Genomic DNA, 21,940 nt, shown 5'->3' on the forward strand with positions numbered 1-21,940 from the left:
GTTCCAATGGGGACAGTTAGAAACTTTCTAGAACAGTTCTAGTTTTAGGGTGCATATGAATTAATGGGGGATCTGGTTAAAATGCAGATCTTGATCTGACAGGTCTAGGGTGGGGCCTGAGATTAAGAATTTTTAACAACCTCCTCTGGTGATGGTGATGCTGCTAATGTGCAAAGCACCTGAGTACAGAAAGGATCTAGGCAAACTAAGACAGGTGGTTAATTTCAGAATAGAGTGGGCAGAGATAATCAACTAACAAAATAAGGAACTTTTTAATAAAAAAGGGTGAATAGAAAGTGTATATGGCCTCTTTTTATACAACTAAAACTTTTAACCTGGTCACCTAATGTGAATATTCTTTAAAGTCAAGGAAATACTGAAATGGGTCGCATGGACCTTTCTTTATTGCCCCCTACCTCCCAGGTTTGCAATATGTGCCTTCTAGTCATGTCATATTTGTCCAGAAGGGCCTGCAGGGAGTGAAATTCCCTAGGACCAAGCTTTAGGCAGCGCAGTTGGAGGGATATTTGGTTTGAAATAGCAGGGAAGCTGAAGTAATAGGTAAGAAGATGAGAATGAACTCTGAATGGACATGCAAGATCAGAAAAAGGGAAATGAACACTTTGGTCAGAAGGCAGGAGGCTGGAGAGCTGGAATAAACGTAGTGCCTGCAATTCCAAACTAAGGCCCTCAACAAACGCTGGTGTTCTTTTATGTCGTGCCAGCACACTGTGGGGAGAGCCAAACGGAACACCTCTGCTTCAGGCCCTCTTCCCTTACCCATGTCCCAACCACCAGGGTTGGCAGAAGGGCTGAAACTTTTCTAGGTTTGCTTGTTGAAGGGTTGTGATGATCCTGGAGAATACTTAAGGGTGCAGATTATGAGAAGGTCCTGTGGTGATAGGAGCTCAGGATCTCTTGTACTTAACACCTTTCTCCTGGGACTGGGCAATGAGAGTGTATGCAAAATGCCAGGTCGAGTCCAAGTGGGCTGGGCATAGTGGGGAACAGCGGGAGACAGTGGTCTGTGGGACAAGTGGGTGGGAAGGGCAGAGAGTCAGAGATAGAACGCAAGCACATTCACGATTTTGGAAGGCCAGGTTGAACAAAAGGGCTGGTATTTTTTTTTAAATTGTGGTAAAATACATTTAACATAAAGTTTTCCATCTTAACCATTTTTAGTATACAGCTCAGTGGCATTAAGTACGTTCATTCATACTGTTGTGCTACCATCACTACCATCCATCCACAGAACTCTTTTCATCTTGCACAACTAAAACTCTGTATCTGTTAAACAATAACTTCCCATACTCCCTCTCCCCCAGCCCCTGGCAACCACTATTCTACTTTCTGTCTCTCTTAATTTGACTATTCTATGTATCTCAAATAAGTGGAATCATACTGCATATGTCCTTTTGTGATTGGCTCATTTCACTTAGCATAATGTCCTCAAGGTTCATCCATGTTGTAGCATGTGTCAGAATTTCCTTCCTTTTTAAGAATGAATAATATTCCTTTGTATTTATGTTACCATACTGTGTTTACCCATTCATCCACTGATGGACACTTGAGTTGCTTCCACCTTTTGATTATTACAAATAATGCTGCTATGGATATGGATGTACAAATATCTCTTTGGGTCCCTACTTTCAATTCTTTTGGATATATATCCATAAGTGAGATCACTGGATCTTACAGTACTCTATTTTTAATTTTTTTTGGAACCACCATACTGTTTTCCACTGGTGCTGCACTATTTTACATTCTCATTAACCATGTACAAATGTTCCAATTTCTCCACATCCTCAGCAACCCTTCTTATTTTCTGTTTTTTGATAGTAGCCATCCTAAATGGGTGTGAGGTGCTATCCCACTGTGGTTTTGATTAGTGATGTTGAACATCTTTTGATATGCTTACTGGCCATTTGTATGTCTTTGGAGAAATGTTTAAGTCCTTTGCTCATGTTTTTAATTGGTTTGTTTGTTGCTGAGTTGTAGGAGTTCTTTATATATTCTGGATATTAACCCCTTTTCAAATATATGATTTCTCTTGTTCTGTGGGTTGCTTTTTCACTCTGTTGATTTTGTCCTTTGATGTACAAAAGTTTTTAATTTCGATATAGTCCAACTGATCTGTTTTCTCTTTTGTTGCCATGCTTTTGGTGTCATATTTTAAGAAACCATTGCTAAATCCCATGTCATGAAGCTTCCCCCTATGTTTTCTTGTAAGAGTTTTGTCTTACATTTAAATTTTTGATCTATTTCAAGTTAATTTTCTATGTGGTATAAAGTAAGTGTTAAACTTAATTCTTTTGCATGTGGATACCCAGTTTTCCCAATACAGTTTATTGAAAAGACTGTCCTTTCCCCATTGAATGGTCTTGGCACCCTTTTCAAAAATCATTTGCCCATATATGCAAGGGTTTATTTCTGGGCTCCACAGGGGCTAGTATTTGAGTTTACCTGAGGATCAAGTGATGACTGTGACAAGAGGTGAGCCAGATCAGGTTCCTTGCTTGGATGACCAATTCAGATGAATGGTGCCTGATGCATGAGGTGACGCTTTGTAGCACTATTAGGGGGAGTCTTGCTGATCTCTTGAAGGCAGCACAGATCTCATCTCAATTGTGACCAGTTGGATGGACTATGGTGAGAGGTGCTGAGAGGCGCTGAGAGGTATTATGAGTGGAAGCCCTAAATGCTGTGACAGGAAGAGATCTGTGTAGAGGTACGGGCAGCATTATTAAAAGTGACCTTGGACATCAAAGGATATGTGATGCAAGGGCTACACTTTGAGGACTTGTTTCACATGCTTTGTTTGGTTTTTGCTGGGTAGCATATGACTAGATTTATTCATGGAGAACCTTGAAAAAGTTCTCAAAAATGAGGATGCCAATTGATAAGATGGAGTTGGGTAGACTTTGGTAGTCAAATGGTGGAGGTCAGCTAGAGCGAAGAGATTTAAGTAGGAGATACTTACCACATCTCAGACAAATGGGCATCCATCCTAAGTCATAGGCATCTAAAGAGCAAGGGCCAAGTCTTATTCATTCCAGTATTCTCAGTGTCCAGCACAATTTCTGGCACACAGTAGACGCTTAATGTGTTTGAACTGAATTGAACATAAGCCATGGAAATAGCAATGACTTTCTAAAATAAGAAAACTTGACTCTTCATAGTTAGGAATCATTTCCTATGGCTAATTTAAATTGCAGAAGAGTGCATTTCTCCTTCTCTCCTCAAAAGAGACAAAGACTTGATCACTATCCTTTATTAAAAAAATCTATTAATACTGATATTAATTACCACTTATTGAGCACCAGTCATCTCCAGGCATCATGCCTTGCACTTGATGTGTATTATATTTAGTCCTTGCAACAATCTTCAGGTAAACAATATCATCTCCAATTTATAGTTAAGGGTACTGAGGCTCAGAGATACTAAGTGTCTTGCTTAAGGTTATACAACCAGCAGTAGCGAAGCCAGGATTCCAAATGGGTTCCACATTTCTTCTTTGAGAATACTTTTTACCTGTTTCTACCTGGAAGCTATCATTCTCCTCTTCTAGTGTGCTCTTCTTTTACGGTAAATAAACACATTTTCTTCAGCCTTTAATCATGGCCCTTAAAAACAAACTATTAATAATCTTTTATCTGCCTCTGGCCTTTCCCCAAGTTCTCCATGTTCCTTGAGTTTGGCACCAACCCAACCTTTAAAATACCGTTCAGTGGGGGAAAAAAATCACACATTTTGACTTCAACAAAGGAATAGAATCATCTCCCTTTCCATTTTAAGTCAGCATAGAAACTATTTCACACATATTCACAAAAAGTCAAATTTTAAAAAGTAAACAAATAAAAGGAACGATGATCACCAGGAGCCCTGGTGAGAGGTGGGTGGTGAGGTGTGGTTTTGTGTGCTTAATACAGCTATTGGTGTGAAAAAGATACCAGGGAAAAGCACTGAGCACCTGGACAAAACATTTTCTAGGGTGCAAGAGCCCAGGTCCTGGCACTGTACACTCTGAGGTGAAAAGAGACAACAGGGTTCAGAAGGCAAAGCAGGACAGATACTGTGATGCGCAAGAATCAGATAAAGGCGAGTTTTTGCTTGAGCACAGCCGCTCAAGGTGTGGTGTGTGGGCGGGTGCTGGTCTGTGAACTGTTTCATTCCCAGTCTGACAAGGTAAGTAAGAGAAACTGAGTAAGTTTATATCTGTTGAATCTTATAAAAATCTTGGCCTTGTATTTCGTCTATCTTTACTTTTTCCTGTGCATCCCTTCATTCTCCAAACCTAGAGCAGTATCTGACATGTGGCTGATACTCGCTGGCTGCCAGCTATTCATTTTGTGAGTCAGTGTAGAAATGGTGCTCGGCAGAGTTGCTAGTCTAATATTTATTTAGCAGTCCAGTAAAGATTTCAGTGTAATAGGGTTCCCACAATAAGTCACTGGTTATAACTTCGGAAATTCATTTTGTTTGCAGTTCCCAGTATTCCAACCACGTACAAGTGTCAGTGCATACCCTGCAGATTCCATCCATCACTACGGCAAATGATCACTGACCAGGTAAGCTGCCACAGGCTTATAGGTAAATGGTGAAGAACCACTGACAGTGTATCTATCTGAGAAGACTACTCACTAGGTGACAAAGAGACAAAGTAGAATCCACTCCACGTTACTCTTGCCTCCACATATGTGGGGTTTAGGTAATTCCTACTCCTGTTGTTTCTTGCCATGTGGAGAGACAGCAACTGGTGTATGCTGTCCCATCCTCTTTAGTCCCGTCCTCCTCATTCCTGGGAGAGGTAGAGTGACTTATCTAATCAGTGAATTTGGGAGATGAATTAAGGCATGTTTTAGCTAGCCCTTCTTCACTCTCTCTCGGAAGCCAGCTACTCTGTAAAAAGGCTTTACAGGGGCAGAACCCCAGGAGTAGGGTCCTGTGGCTGTCCAGCTGTGGGTCTTGATTCTGGGGTTCAGTATTAGAAACGCAATTGTTCTGATGTATCCTGAGTCATTTTCTGCAGTATCAATTTCATCAGTAATTAAGCTCACATTTTAATCTTCATCTGTTGACACCTTAGTCTCTCTCAGTTGGTTTAAAATTTGGGCAGGGAACATAGGGATAATATTTTTTGAAACTCTTTCAAATCTCACCAGATGGTGGTGATTGCACATTGTGGTCTTGTCTCGTAGGCTATTCTGGCCTGCATTCTTCATGTGCCTCCATTAATTTTCTTGCAGAGAGTCAGCAGATCTTGAATCACTTGGTGACTCCATTATACTGATACCTAATCTGTTCCCTTCTGCAAAGTAGAAGCTAGATCTTCCTCTATCACAATGGGGAATGAGGGTGATCTTCTGGCTTGGCCAACGTCCCCTTCTACCTGCATGTCTCTGGGTATGTTTCTCCTAAAACGGTGCCCCATCTTTCCAGGTTTATGAAGATCAATAAATTCATACTTCAAGACATAGGTGGTGGAAAACAAACACAAGGGCTCTGAAATCAAAAGGAAGAATCAGATAAAGGTGAGTCTTTGCTCTACTAAAATGTATCAAGAACAAAATGTCTTTCTAGCCATTTCTGTGGTATAAGTCAGGTCAGCAGAAAAAAGCTCATGGCTTCTGCAGTCTTCCTATTCCCAAGGTTCAGTTAGGGCTCTTTCTTTGGCTGTTCCTGAGTTAGGCCAGGGGGCATTAAAGTTTATAGTCCAGTTCTCTGAGATTCAGTTACAAGTCACTCTTGCTACAATCTTCTCTGACCTTGTATTTTTCTTTGGGTCACTGGAGCAGTATTTGGCCTGTACTGCCTACTTTAACTAAGCCAGAGTGTGGCTTGCTTCTGCTGGTAGCCTTTCCTAGTGGTGACTGTCTGTGCCTGGCTGAGCTTTATAGGAGTCACTGACCCTAGATTCCTTGTCACCATACTGACATGGTATGCTTCCTCAACTGGACCTTGTCTACGCCAATAGCTTTGTCTTTGTCTGTACCTCCCCTCCCCTGAATATGGTATTTTATTTGCCATCTTACTTTATATTACAGATTAAGTCCTTAAATAAAGACAGTGTCCACCCCCGATGTAGTTAAGATCTTAGTCAGTGTTTCCTATTTTTATCATTCAATTTTTCTAGTCCAAACATCTTTTTTTTTTTTTAAGGATTTTATTTTTTCCTTTTTCTCCCCAAAGCCCCCCGGTACATAGTTGTATATTCTTTGTTGTGGGTTCTTCTAGTTGTGGCATGAGGGATGCTGCCTCAGCGTGGTTTGATGAACAGTGCCATATCCGCGCCCAGGATTTGAACCAACGAAACACTGGGCCGCCTGCAGTGGAGCGCGCAAACTTAACCACTCGGCCACGGGGCCAGCCCCTAGTCCAAACATCTTTTAATGTAAAAATGCATTAATATATAGAAGTATAGCCTCCAGGTTTAGAAAGCCTTTTTCTTTGGAAAGTTACTGAGTTCATAACAAACTGAATAAATTCCCCAAGGTAGGATGAACCAAGAGTAACTTATATTCATATATAAACATAACTATAGTATAGATAGTTACATAACTAGAATCAAATTTAATGTAAATGTGCCAAAGAACAGAAAGCACAAAAGATTTACAAAACTTACACGAAATAAGAAAATGTTCAACTGGGTAATAAGCAAAGCTTCATTAACTCAGCAGTCTTGGGGACCTAGAAAGTGAGGTAGCCCATGCCAAATTCCTTTGGTGTTACAGTCCTCTTATACCAGGCCAGGCAACTGGTAATGGAATTGGAGTAGGGGTAAGCCCTGCATGTGTCATGTGGCACATCGTATGGTAGGTGAAAAACAGCAAACAGCGAATTCATTATTCTTGTGAGTTTCCCTGTATACATGATCAGCTTCTGCATGCATTTGGAGGAGAAACAACTCTATTAAAATGTCTTTTAAAAAGCCAAAGCTAAATGACTAAACATGAAAACCTTGAGGAATGGGAAAAAAATCTATGAGGAAAATGTTAGCTTGCTTATCCAGGGAATGAGCAGAACTTAATTCTCATTCCAGCATGGCGGGGGCCGCTGGGCATCCAGCTCCTTTCACTCTGCGTAGAAAACAAATCCCCAAGTTGCTACTGAGCCAAACTTTAAAGGCCAGTCAGGAAATGAGCAGCACTCCCGAATGGGAAAGCCTGGATCAGTGTTTTTTCTAAAGTAAACAAAAGATCTGCAAAAGTATTTCCTTGCACTATTTGGCAAGAGAAAGAAGCACCTGGAGAGTGAGTTAGGAAGAGAAAGTATATAAGAAATGGGAGTAAAATGAGGATGGTTATAATGAGGCTTTGTCTCACTAATCTCCAGAGCCCAAGTGTTCTATTAGGAAACAAAGCTGCAAATGAAGAGATGCTCAGAAAGACTGGTTGATTAAGAGTACATTCATGGAAAGGATAAATAGAATAAATACTTTTCTGGATCTTGAATTTCATCTGTCATTTGGATTTTTAAAAAAACGTTAAAAATATCTTCTAGAGAGTCAAAGTGGAATATATACATTAAAATAAATGAGGGCTGTGAAGGAAGAAGTATGAACAACGAGAAACACAATTATCCTTCGAGACAGAAATTTCCTTGTTACAGTGTCGCCTGTGACACTGGTAATTTCAGCCATTCTCTTTCAGGTGATTTTCAGTGCGAGCTCCAGATGCTGCTTTGAGGGGATGCTGTCTCAGCTCACCTGAGGGAGTGGGGTAACTAAAGATGTATGGAGAGCTATCACATTCTTTACGCCAAACACTCTGTGTGGCAGGACAGCCTCAGGAGAAAGACATGCGACTCTTGGGAGGCCAGAGGTGAGAGAAATGAGGCAGCAACTGCGTAGTGTTGCTTGTGGTAAGCACACAGCATTAAAAAAAAAAACAACAAACTAATGACACAGCAAGTGACTCAACAGCATCTCATCATTAATTTTAGGAAGTCACACAGTTTTAGTGCTTTTTCCCCAACGAAAAAGGCTTAAAGACCTGAAGGGGCATTCCCCACTGTTTTCTGAAACAATCGATAATTGACGTATAAAGACTAACTGAGGAAAAAATTAATTTCTGCTTTTTCTGCAACGAACTAGGAAATGTCACATAAAGCAGCAATGAGTTGAAAACACTGCCAAAGAATTCGTATAAGCATAACAAAATTCATAGTTTTCCTGGATCAAACCTCATAAAACCAAGTAGGAGAGAGGATGCTTGGGGCTTTTTAGTAGGTAATCAATGGCTCACTTAATTTGGTAGGTAACATCTGGGGCCCGGGCTCTATTTAGTGCCTATCTGCTGGAGAAAATCAAAGATAAAGACACAAATCACTAGGATGCCAAGGACACAGCTAACTGGACACTATTTGTGACTATCTGAAGTCCATGTGCTCCTAAAGTATTGATTTTTTCTCCTCATGTAATGTTAACGCGTATTTATTCATTCACCTGCCTCTAGCTGTTCCTTAGTAAAGGTTAAGTGGCTGTGAAACCACATGCACTATAGAATCTAAAGCAGCTGTTTCAAACTCTTGGCCAAGTAGTGCTGCCTTGTAGCTCGCCTTTGACGGGCTCCAGGGGCAGCTGAGGGTGGGCTGTCTTTGACCATCTGGAGGTTTTAATGTGCTCCATCCATCTCATGCCAACCCGACTTGCCAGAGTTGGGGTCACTGTGCTCTGAGACACTTCAGGATGGTGCTCATGGGAACGTGCTCTGAGCCTCCTGGGCCTCTCCTGCAGGTGCACTTGCATTTTCAGTTTGATGCTGTTTTTCTTACCCTCTATAGGCACTCACACGCAGAACTATTATTACTTGCTTGTTAGTGCATGCTGCTGATTCATACTTGGAGGAAAAAGTAATTTTGTCTTCAACACCTCTTCCCTGTCATTTAAGGCATATGTTAATGAACGACAGATTTTGGCATCCACTCTCCTCTGTAGCTTTGAGGACACAATATAGATTCATTATAAATGAAGATGCAACTGTTATTTTACTTCTATTTATATTTGTAACTACACCAAAGCCATCTTGCAGGTACCTTTGTGCCTCTCAAATCCCAAACCCTATTCCAAGAAATGCTCAACATTTCATGCTTGAATTGGCATTAATGTGGCATTAATGTACATACAATGTTTTAAATAAAGATGTTTTCACTCATATTTTATTATTGACACTCCCTGAATTCACCTATTTTAGATTATGCTGGAGCTGAATCCCTCTGAAGACATTTTAAGGGCTTTTTTCCCCTGTTGCAGTACAGACTGATTTTTTCCTTAAGTGAGGAGTATGAAAGTGATGGGTGCTCTGCTTGCTTGGAGGGAAGCCAAGTGGAAGGCGGAAGGCTGAAGCCTGAAGGGGGTAGGGCAGAAGAAGAAGTAAACATATGCAGAATGCTAAAAAGAACTGATTGAAAGCTTTTACTTTGTCATTCCTCTCGGTTCCTTTCCTTCTCTTCCTTCCCAGTTGTAACAACTGTGGACAAGTGCAACCTACTTTCTTCATAGAATCACTGGATCTAGAATGAGCTGTCACCTTGAAGATCATCTGATCTAAACTCCCGCCCATTGCTATAATTCTCTGCTTGATTCAGGAGCTTGCTTTCTTCTCCAGAAGCTTTCTGAGCAGCACTTGAGTCTATCAATTAAAAGTACACTGATGAGAGTAGAAGTTTTGGAATCAGACCGTTCTGGGTCCAAATTGTGGCTCTGCAACTAACTAGCAGTGATATCCTGGGCAAGTCACCCAATGTCTCAGAGCCCCAGTCTCATCTGTTAAATGGTTATAATAAAAACTAATTCCTAGGAGTTTGAGGATTAAATGAGGGAATAATGTAGTATATAAAAGTATAGTATGTAAAAGATTTGGCATTCAGAGCTAAATTAAGAGTAGCTAAGCAGTTCAACAAGAACTAGGACCCATGCTTCCTGTCTGACTCCAAGGCAATACTTTTCCATGGCATCTTAGTGTCTTTCTCACAAGGTCTCATAGAACCATTGAGACGGTTTCTGTTGCTGGAGTACTCTGCATGCTGCTTTGTAGACTGTAAATGCTGTTATTAATGAAAACACCTCACATATATTCAGTGCTTTAGAATGTACAAAGCCTTCACAAGCAGGGGGAAAAATACCCATGTCAACATGTCGTCTACTGATGACTAATAGAAGCAGGAAGCAGAAGGAGCAGAGGCTCTGGAAAAGGTCTATTAGTGATGCAAATGTGAAATTATCTGCACTTGTGAGGAGCATAATAAACATTAAAATCCATTAGAAGTAACAATGTGTGATATACTCAGGCTTCAGAACTTGGCTTTGACGAGTGGAAAAACCATAGGAGTATACCATAGGAGTTTTGGAGCAAGAATTTAAGTTATCCGAAGTTTAACAGTCTACATGGTTTGAATGCCCAGGAGGGCAGCTCTTTGTACGTAGGTGAATTTTCATGTACAAACTAGAGTACATGAAACGTACAGCAACGATTTAAACTGCATGACGGTAGAAACCTGACTGTGTTCATAATTTAGAGACAAAGCATGTGAAACTGAGAAAAACAAAGCACATAAGTTCTCAGAAGTCAACATTAACTGAGTGTTTCAATACGACAAATGTGTCATACTGTATGCAAAATTTTTAATAATAGACACTGTTACCTTGGCTTCCTCACCACCTTCTGAAAGAGTTCATGTGTGTGAGACTTTTTACATTTGGAAAATGCTCAAAAGTGAATTTTTAGAAATGGAGAAAAATGGAGGGTGCATTTTCAATACAGCATATTCCATTGTCTCTGTATTATAAGAAGATGAAGGAACATATCTTTTTCTGTTAGAAAGAAAATGGTCCTTTTGAAATTAAGCTCCCTCAGAAGATGAATTTTTAAATATCAAACTCTACCTAACTAACTGGTCCTAGTTTTATGGATATGAAGAGAAAATTAGAATTTCATGCAGTTATCAAATACTTTAATACCCAAACAGATACATTTGCAACACTTCATGATTTCTTAATGTCTATAGGGAATATTCCAAATCAAGTCTTTCTCTTTTTTCCTTTGCCAAGCAGCACACTCTAAGTAGGGGGTTGATCCTGGCAGGCTAAGCCAGAGAAAGACTGACCAAACAAGCAGAAGACCCCGGTAGAAATGGCCCTACTGAGCAGACACGTGGAATAGGAGATCTATGCTAGACAGAGACCCAAAGAGCCCAGTTTGAGTCTCACAGTCCAAATTTGGTTGATGTATTTTTGAAGTTTCTAAAGGTTAACTACATGCTGTAAAACATTATAGAAAGACACGAGGCTGAATTTTACCGTGCCAGTCAAGAGGCTGGCTTGAATCTGCTATTTAGGACTGAGAGAGACAGTACAATTTACATGTGTGAGAATGTGAGAATAATTTTACCTTCTGTTGTTTTTAAAACCACCTTGGGCCACGATTTTTAAATTGAGACACAAGAAGATCTGCTGGGGTTCCCATAGCAACATTAACTTAACTAACTGCCCTTGTATGTAATACTTTCATTACTAGTTTGGCTTTTAAATGTACACCTTAATTATGAAATACAACTGAGTTCAGAGTCTCAGGCAGATTTTAACTTTTACATTTACTGACTGATGCATGTTTAAACAGAAACCTTGATATTGTACTTCTGAGGACTTCCTACCAAGGCAAGTATATGCAAAAACCTTTTTGTGGTCTTCCTTGCCCCTGACCTATGACCTCACTGCATTCTGTCCTATAGACAACTCCTCAATCTCTCTAAATACATATATAACATGGCATAGATAGGATAGAACAGAAACAAACAAACCTCAGATGGCTCTGTCTAGAGACTAGAACCCAATGCGTCCTCTATTCAAGCCTCCAAAAGCTGACCCCTTCCCCATCTTTTCTCCATTATTCTGAATCACGAATGTCCCATACTAAACAGACTTGTCTTCTCACAATCTTCTGAGAACACATGTTTAAGGACTAGCCTAAGACCCACCTTCTTTTTTTTTGAAGATTGGCCCTGAGATAACATCTGTTGCCAATCCTCTTTTTTTTTCTCCCCAAAGCCCCAGTACATTGATGTATATCCTAGTTGTAAGTCATTCTAGTTCCTCTACATGGGATGCTGCCACAGCATGGCTTGATGAGTGGTGTGTAGGTCCATGCCCGGGATCTCAACCAGCAAACCCTCGGCCCCTGAAGCAGAGCGCACGAAATTAACCACTGTGCCAGCAGGCCAGGCCCCTCCCCTCTTTTTTTAGATAACAGTGTCTTGAATTTCCTTTGAGACACTTTCCTCCATTCCATACATTCTTGTGGCACCATCAATTAAGCTGCCCTGCCACAGCCTGTCAAGAGATGAATCCATGACCCAAATGGGACAAATCACAGTCTTTCAAGAAAGTGAATTTTAAGTGAATTCAAAAAGGAAAAATAGTTGGAACTGAATTATCCCAAAGGTGGTCCTTTCAAGAGATTGTCCATTTTTTCCAGATTTCTGTGGGTTATAATCAAAATCTACTAGCTGATAAGCTCCCCATTTGGGTACTTGCTCATATATTATCTTAGATCATGGTTTAGAGGCTTGGGATGTACATATTTTGCTTTGGCAGCTGGATCCTATTTATGCTTTCTGAAGACAGGGCTAGGTCTTTATTTATTGTATCATTCCATATAATTCAGCACAATGTAAGTACTCAGTAAATGCTGTATAATGAATGAAAGACCAATCTTAGAAACTCCATTTTTACAAAGTGCAATTTGCAAGCCAACTTACATCCTTTTTTGAGGCAAGGTGGTAAATAAATTTTTAATCGTTACAATTTAAGAGTTTTCTTGGGTATAACAGTTGTCTTAAAGAGAGCTTACAACAACTTGTACACCCAAGAATAGCCTGAAAATAATGTTAGCATGGGTCATACTTCCCCAATTTTAGGAAAGGAAAGAGAAACTAAAATTCTACTTTAGACATTAGGCTCTGAATTAAAAAAAAAAAAAAAGTCTTGGGGAAAACAGACAACAACAGACCTTCATCTTGGTCTTGTGACTTTCCTTAGAAACAAGGTAAGCTGCCTCTCTACTATCAGATAACAACGGAGGAGAGTTCAACTGTGTTCAACTAACGTATAAATAAAGTAGATGACTTTTTTCCACTTCTGAAAAATGACAGGTTATGGTTTCTCAGAATCATCTGACTTATATCTGCAATTTAATTGAATGCTTATAAAATTCAAAGAACAAACAAAACGGTTAGACATAATTAACCCAAACAAGCTTGAGCATATTAAATTTTGAAAACACACAATATATTGCAATCTTCCAAATCACCTGCATATGCTTAAAACACACAAAGAGCTCACCCATGGCAAACAGCAGGATATACAAATTCTCTTCTTTTCTTCTGTCTTTTCAAAAATGAAAGATTTACAGAAGTCACAGAATAGTTTAATCCTCTGGTTTGTACCTTAATGTGGTACATAATTCAGCCATGAAAAAGGAGTGAAAATACCAATTTGGAGCTTTTTTGAGTCAAGTGAAGTATCATGGTTTCTGGAATTTGCCTTGAACCCACACTCGGTGCATTTTCACCTGTTTTTTCCTATTAACTTGTAAGCGACGATCAACCAGATTTTGCTTCTCATCTAACCCAGCCTTGCAGAACATATTGTAGACTTCCTCTGCAAGACGAAAATTACAGTCAAATGTATGATGTGTGACTGGGGGGAGGGGGGGAAGGGGCATTCAGGAACACTGGAACATTAATGGAATGATGGGCCATCTAAATTTTATTTATATCAAGAAACCCCTCTAGTACAAATTAGTGAAGGACACCTGTGAAACCAAGTGGGTTTCTTCTACTTCACACAAATACACCAAGTACAAACAGTTTGACACGGCAGGTATAAACAGACACAGAACACTATTGGTTGCAGCTTTCAATATTTTGAAAGGTGCACCCTGTTTGAGTTTTTGTTGGTTGCAGAGACCCCAAACAGCACATTATAAAAGTACTCACATAAGTTTGGGGAAAGTCCTTGAACTCAAGATTAATTTTAAATGCTTTTTTAAAATAAGAAATTGATAAAAGACAAGTAATTTTCTACGGACTCTTAAAATCAAATACCCTTCTTTGGCTGCGGCCTGCCATCAATTTTTTTGTAGGTACTGGGCTAACCTCAGTTAGCTCAGTAAAATGGAACAGACTACACCTTCATTTGGGCATGAGGATGAAACAAGTGATTCTTTAAAGCAATTTCAACAGGAAAAAGATTAAAAGGCAAACAAGCCATTTTCAACTGTTTTATATAGAACAGTTATAGTCACCAAAGTATGAGGACATCCAATGTTTAATCAACTACTGAAGCCTCATTTTTCAGGCTTTTGAGTTTCTCCCTGCAAATAATAACCAAAGAGAGTTTTTACAGCTAATTATTTTCCCTTATCGATAAACATACCTTTTGTAAAGAAATATGCTCTGGTACCATCTCCTCGAACATAAAAATTTTCAGATAAACAATGACCTAAAAGAAAATAACTGTGATAAGAGAATCTTTGTATTCTTAAAAAAACAAAAAATAACAAAACTTGACATGAACTATAAACAAAGCATTCTTTAAAACACATGAAAATAACTCCAAATCGAATATACTATTACCCCTTTTAAAACGAAGCTGAGTCTTATCATATCTTCCATAGTCCCGAAACAACAGCATTCCCCCAGGTTTCAGTAACTTGGACAGTCGATTTACAACACCTTGCATCCTTTGGAAACAAAGCAAGATACTTTGTGGAAGTCTTGTTTTGTATGCCACACTTAACCGTCTTAAAGATAAAATGAGCAAAGTTTGATAGGCCAAAGAAATTTAAACCATAAACATAAAGGCAACAAAACCAAAAATATTTCATATAGAAAGAAAAATAAGACACAAGCTTGCTAAATAATCAGATTCAAAAAGCCTAGACGATCAAGAAATCACCCAAATGACCTGAGTGGTAACTTCACAGGGCTTAATGTCTGATGTCAAAGCTGAATTACAAAACCATGTAGCCATTTCCAAACAGCAAATTAAGATAGTTCCAAGGCAGAAAAAACTGAAGTCATTTCATTTTCCTTGTAAGATAAAAAATATGTGAGAGCCATCCCAAAGTGTACATATCTAAACTGGGATCACCTTCCTCCAAAACCAGCTCCTTTTCCTCCTGACTTCTTTATTTAGTTCAAAGGTACCATCATTCACCAAAGTGTAACCTCAGAGAAATCTTCGACCCCTTTTATTTTTCTCTTCTTCCACTATCCTCTCCACAACCATTTGGTCATCAAATTCTATGTCTTTTTCTTCTTTTTAATGGCATCTTTAATATATTTTGTCTCTATTTTGTTTCCTATTAGTACTCCCTTCATACAAACTCCCACCTCTTCAGGCCTGGAAACTGAATAGCTTCCTCATGTGCTTTATTATTCTCCCTGTCAATCCTTCTTGCATATTATTGATGAATTATTCTGCTTAAAATGGTTTTGTCAAATCATCCCTTCACTCAAAAATTTTCAAGATTTCTATCCATAGGATAAAATCTTAATTTCTTACCTGAGCCCTTTAGATTGCCTACAACTGGCCTCAATTAATCCTTCCAACATCTTTCCCACCACCTCCTAATCTGAAGCATCTCCTCTAGTCAAACCGTTACATGCTTGGCTCTGAGCAGTCTACGCCTTTGCTCACGTGGTTTCCCCAAAAGAAGTCTCTCCTCCTTACTCTCTGCCTGTTTGAATTCCGTTCACACTCCAAGCCCTAGCTTAATACTGGGAAGCCTTTACTTTCTTTCTTTTACTGTTTATTCTACTCATCTGGCTCCCAGTCCAACGCGACCCCCTGTGACTTCTCTGGATTTAACGTTTTTGGTTAAGTGTTCATGGCCTTATGTATAGTTATGAACCAGAGATGGCAAAGATTTCAGATCTCATATCAATGGCAAGTGACTGACACTGGCTGCCTCCAGAGCTCTACTGAGGACTCATAAGACTCATGGGGAATGACACAGTACAAAATCAATTATCAGTGTCTGCCCTGAGCAGAGAATGGTAAATGGCAGCTTGTGTGCTAAGTTCTTGCTGTCTCTGCTTTATCAATACTACTTAAAGCTTCTGAGCTTTTATTTTAGAAATGAGGGGTTTGGGTCAGATAATCTGTAAATTCCTTCCAATTAAAACACTGTTCAGTGGAATAACGGGGTGAAAGTCAGATCACGCCAGGTTATGAAGGAAATAGGTAGTAAGAAAATGAAAGTAACTATGAAAATAAGAGAGAAATATGACAGAAAGAGGTCGCATGATTAGATGAAAAGCTCTTTTAAAAAAGTGAAACATAAGTACATGAAAGGGAAAAAGAAAAGCATTTTTCCTTGTTTATTTTATCACAGGTTATTTTCACACAGTGCTTATATCCTTAGGCTTTGGCAATTAAAGAAAACCATATCTGAACCTTAAAATATTCACTTTCAGGATAAATGTTGTATGTACAGAGAAAAATCTATTTCTGCAATTATTAGTAAAACAAGCATGAAATGAAAATGCAGAAAAACAAAGAATCAAATACTTCAAAATGCAGCACCTCCTTCTGCAAATCCTTTCCTCCCAATTATCCTTTAACATCTGGGGTTGTGGGTAAAGGGAAGGGGTGGGAAGCTACTTTTCTTGATGACCCATCTTGGCTCATAATACAATTCCAGAGCCGGTTCCTGAGAACTGCAGGTGGCAGTGGGCTGAGGGTGAGATGGACAAGACAAGAATGGGAGAAAGCCCCTTATCTTTTTTTATCCTACTTGGGCCAACTCTGCTATCCTCATCTATCTCTGGATGAAGGGAGAGGAGAAGGAAAAGGGATTTAAAAAATAAGTATTTATTGGCTTCCTGGTCTATACTTGGATCTTTGGGAAACATATTATACTTTCTTTTATTTCAATGACAAGAAGGACAGCCGGCTCTTCTTTTGTAGCCTCCTATGGTTTATTCCCATTTAAGGTGGGATGCCCAGACACAAGGTCCAGCTGAATTGCTTGCCATTCATTTGTGCATGGATTTTTCCAAGCTGGCAAGAAGCCACTTTTCTAGAACTTTCCTGGGGCTGAATCAACTACCACAGTCCTAAATGACCCTAAAGATATTGCCTTGTCTTTTCACTCACTATTGCTTTCCTTCTACTCATTCATTTTATTTTTAGATCATTTCCACGTAGGTAAGAAAGTGGCTACTGACATGACACATCCAAATTTATTTTATAATAAAGAGAATGAACATACTGTACTATAAAGCAATCTTCCCAAGACATCTGCTTCCCCTTCTCTTTAACATTCAATTCAAATCATGAGAAAATACATTAGCTAAACTAATTTCAAATACTCTTTTTGTGGTCTTATTTGGAATTGAAACATTTCCTGTTATGGGTGTCAAATAGAAAATCTTGTTCTCTATCCACCTACTCCATCCTTTTAACTATGAAACAAAATACATAGATGACATCTTTCTACCAGTACCTGAATAATGCCAATAGTCCAAACAAATCAGCAGAAAGAAATAAGCTATAGAAACTGGGAGGAAAAAGTAGCTTTATGGAACCTGATATATCTCACCAGGTGCAAATGTATCTTTCATTCAGATTTATTTGGAAATCTAATTTGTTTTTCCACAAGTAATCAAAATGCTCAGTTTGGAATGAGAAATAAAAGGACTGTAAAGAGTCCCAGTGACCTTGTAATTGCAAAGAAAGAAGCACATGGTAACATAGTTTCTTTGGGAAAGGGTCACACTCATCAAAAATTCGTTGATGTCAAGTCTGTATCTACTACCAGAGGATCTTTCCTGGGGTGAATCTACTACCACAGGAGAAAACGCAATTTTCAAAACCTTACAAAGGCACAAGCCCTGACACTTACCACACACATGCCTCAATACATATGAGGTGGCAAAATTTTAAGAAAAGTGATCATTTTAATTGTTAGTAATACCTCTTTAGACTTCCTCTCTGGAGAAAAGCTATATTTATTGTTTCAAAACATTGTGTGAACAAAAAAATCTAAGTCATAAATATTTAAATGATGGCACTAGGCCAAGTTAGATTATAAAGGTCCAAGGTTAATCTGACAAATCTTGATAACCCCTAATTCCTTAGTGGGCTTCCTTAAAACAAATTTTTTCAAGCCCGTCGACAGACCTGTGTGAAGCCAAACCAATTCAGCGCCCACCTCTTCATGAACATTCAGTAAGACGCTAAATCAAAGATGTTTGTTTCTGATCACCAAGTACAATTTCCCTCTTGGGAGTCTATTAGGCTGTTCTGAATTTGTAATTTCCTTGAAGCATTGTCACTTTTAATAGGTATGTGTCTTGCCAGAATATGCTCACTTCATTCTGAGGGTGACAGAAAGCTCACTAATGAAGTAGTTTGACCAGTTTCTTTCTAAAAGTCTGAAGAAAGGAAAAACTGCATTTAAAAGGCTGCATATTATACATAATGTAGTTCACCAAATAATAAACTCAAGAATTGTAATTTTTGCTTTGATAGTTCTGAAAACCACTGTTGATAAAGGGGCTTTACACATTTGCTTTGCCCTTTCATCTTCATTTACCTGTCAGGATGAATAGAAGAGAGCACAAAGACAAGGAGAATGACATCCAGGATCCCATCTGGAAAAGGGTAGGGTGAGCCATCATCGCAAACGTCATGAACAAAGGCACAACACTGGGCTGCTCTGTAGGATGAGTGTGACTGTCATGATAAGAGAATAAAAAGGAAAAAAAAAAGTAGTTAGCAGGCTTCTAGTATTTTTCTTAAAATAAAAAGGTCAAATTTCTTACTTCTCCCAACTGCCTTTCCTCTATAAATTTGAATGCACTTTATTTCCAATTCAGTATTCTGCTAGCTTATTTCAAGCTGCCATAAAAAATTAAGTCTAGCAATCAGACTTGATAACAAACATTCTTTGCAATCTCTCTTTAATTTTAAAAGTGGAGTAGGGCAGTCTTTATGAGTCAGTAGGCAGCGTGGTTGGAAGCCTACCCTATGTTATTTCAGACACACTGAGATGGTCCTCAGCTCCCTCTCCCACTGTTTGTTCCAGACCTCCTTTGACTTAAAATATAAATATCCTACACTACATAATTGACATTAGATAATGGTGATGGCTGCACAACTCTGTATACCAGAAAATCACTGAATTCTATACTTTAAAATGGTGAATGTTATGGTATGTGAACTATATCTCAATAAAGCTGTTATTTTAAAAAATTGCATTAGAGTACACACACATGCAATTTGCCTACAAACACAACACTAGAAGAATATCAACATTGATTCACCCCAGGATTCTAGGAAGTGAGATTACAGGTGAATTTTATCTTCCGCTTCAGGCTTCTCAATATTTTAGAAAATGGCGACAACTGTAATGAATAACTATTACTCTTATTATCAGAAATTATGTTCCACGTGTCCACTACACATTTTTGTTAGTAGAATTTCCTTTCCTTTTCCATTTCCTAAAATTACCTCTTCTTGCCAAGGTAATGCTCACTAGTATTCGGGCATTGGTCAAACAAGTCCAGGTTCCCCACTGTTTTCCTTACAGTGTAGGACATTTTAGATTTACAATATATGCCTTTTCAGACTTTTTCCCCCCCCAAATTACTAATTTATTGAGTGCCTACTATGTGTCAGACTGTGTGTAAGGCTCTAGAGACATAAATACAAATATCACCTTGTAGGAGCTGTTGACCCTTGAACTTTATATGTTAAATTCAAAACAACTTTTATTGTTTTAGGGTAGTATCTTAGGCACCAGTTTATGATATGATTCCCAGAAATAGTAAAAGCTCAGTTAAAAATGGTCACCAGTAACATTTGAGGCAGAAACATTTCAAAAAAATCACTTCAACAACAAATAAATTAGATTCTTATATGGCTCTCTTTAAAGAAAATATAAGGCATACCTTTACTAGCTCCACAGCTCCAGAAGCAAAATCACAACAATACAGAAAGGACTCTGGAGCATTCCTATGAAAATGGAAGAAATATTTAAAACTAGAGTCCAGATATGCTCAGCTGACACAAGAAAGGAAACTGCTAAAGGAACTTGTTAAAAAGTACTTCCTTAAAAGAATTTTGGATGACACTCGGTTTGCTGTTTCTGCTTTTTAGATACTGGCCTCTATAGTGGTGTATGGGTACCGTCATGCTGTTTCTGAACCAGCATTGCCTCAAACACTTATCATTAATGATGGCATAACTTTCAAATTCCTGTGCTGGTTTTAAGGTTCTCCATTACTTGGGCCTACCTGCCTTAGAACCCATCGTACTCTCACATGGGAAACTTCCAAAGCAATCCATCAGCATTGCTCCAGCACTCCCACCACAGGCACTCTCTTCTCTGCCTCCAGCCAGCATGGCCTGTAGTTTCTCTTAGCTTAGCCAAGTTCTACCCTTCGCCAAGGGCCCTCAAACCCCTGTGTCCCTTAGTGCTTCATTCTTCTTCCTGTGTGTTCAACTCATTTGGCTCCTGGGCCTCTCACAGAGGCTCTGATGCCCTGACGGGGCAGAAAGATTTAAAAAACAAAAAACCATATATATATATATATATATATATATATATATACATATATATATATATATATGCTTATATTTATAAGCATATATTTAACAGCATGCAAGTATAACTTCTAAAAAAGAATAAAACACGAATATATTAATTCTTAGTTATCTTTTTAAGTTATTGTCAAACTTTTATTGAGCCTCATATATGTACCAAGCATTAGAATACAAAGTAGTAAATGAAATTGTCTAATAAAATAGTAAGAGTACACTTTTTGGAGCCAAATAGATTTGTGTTTAAACTCTGTGAATTTGACTTAACTTATCCAAGACTCAATTGCTTTATTTACAAAACATAAAGTACGTAAATTCATGGCTTTTTTTAGGGGCAAATGTTTACCCATATGAAAATCTTGACTAATTTTAATTGGCCTCCACTGAACTTAGACAAGTTCTATTTGGTTTTTATCTGAAATTCAGTAACAATGACTAGACCATGGTTATTAATGGGAAAGTGTACACTTTGAATTTTGTGGGTAAGTACCCTTCCTAATCATATCTTGTATGTTGTTATCAAATAATCCTTGCATCATATTGCTTAGTACTTAGAAAGAGATCAGCATGTCCTTAAACAGTAACTATAAGTATGGTCCTGGCTCTTGTGGATTTTATAGCCTATTTGGGGACATGATTGGTTTTATACAATCTCTATAGAGTCAGGCACCCTGAGGTGTAAGACTTAAGAATTTTGAAAGAGAGGGATAGCATTGCTAAGCAGGGAGAAGGGGAAATGCTATTAGGGTTTAGAGGTGGGAGTCACATGCCAGGGAGGAGAAGTAGAGTTGATTCCGAGAGCCCAAGCTCTCGGAATGTTCCAAACAGTATGTTGCAGTATATACAGGAGGGCCTTGAAGCACATAATTAGAACTTCTAATTTGATACAGGAGGCTTTTCAAGCAAGGAGGACTTCTAAATAAATATGGAATACAAGCACAAATATGCATTTAGCAAAATCTCACCCAGGCTGATTACACTCTTAAATGCTACTCATTGATGAACACTATGTTCATGTATAACTTATTCATTGTGTGCCACTAGGGATTTGCATTCAAATTAAGATGTGTCCAAATAAGTTAAAGTAATATTTAATGATGAATAATATTTGGTTATGAAAAGTTAACCAGTACTGAATCAAAGTTAAAACTTGCACAGCTTGTCTTTTCTCATCTATCCTATGTAAAAAGTTTATTGCAGCATATACACCTATTGTTTCCCATGAAATCCATATATTTGTGACTCATAATTTGCTGGGTGGTTACATGTGTTTGAAATGTTCTCAATAAACACTCAGACGAATAGAGCACTATGTGGTATGATGGCTAAAGG

At 38.6% G+C, this 21,940-nt stretch overlaps 1 protein-coding gene and 1 long non-coding RNA gene across 10 annotated transcripts in view; one reads left to right on the forward strand and one right to left on the reverse strand.

Annotated features, from left to right (window-relative positions):
• METTL8 (methyltransferase 8, tRNA N3-cytidine) overlaps nucleotides 1-21,940 on the reverse strand; it is a 194,631-nt gene that overhangs the window by 108,211 nt on the left and 64,480 nt on the right. For 3 of the 9 annotated variants that reach the window (XM_070580131.1, XM_070580128.1, XM_070580129.1), the window contains 4 exons: nucleotides 19,957-20,020; nucleotides 18,600-18,739; nucleotides 14,632-14,738; nucleotides 14,432-14,497 (listed from right to left, as the gene is read on the reverse strand). In XM_070580131.1, the coding sequence (XP_070436232.1) occupies nucleotides 14,432-14,497; nucleotides 14,632-14,738; nucleotides 18,600-18,739; nucleotides 19,957-20,020 (377 nt within the window). Of the gene's footprint in view, nucleotides 1-1,301; nucleotides 5,503-7,910; nucleotides 13,655-14,431; nucleotides 14,498-14,631; nucleotides 14,739-18,599; nucleotides 18,740-19,956; nucleotides 20,021-21,940 lie in introns of those variants that run through there. The other 6 variants (XR_011528410.1, XR_011528409.1, XM_008527392.2 and 3 more) reach the window with 3 other exon arrangements.
• LOC139076629 (uncharacterized) lies at nucleotides 4,433-7,776 on the forward strand. The gene is made up of 3 exons (XR_011528411.1): nucleotides 4,433-4,568; nucleotides 5,440-5,531; nucleotides 7,650-7,776. It is a non-coding gene; the product is annotated as an uncharacterized lncRNA (long non-coding RNA).

The sequence above is a fragment of the Equus przewalskii genome, chromosome 17 (genome assembly GCF_037783145.1).
Source record: "Equus przewalskii isolate Varuska chromosome 17, EquPr2, whole genome shotgun sequence".
Taxonomy (NCBI): Eukaryota; Metazoa; Chordata; class Mammalia; order Perissodactyla; family Equidae; genus Equus; species Equus przewalskii.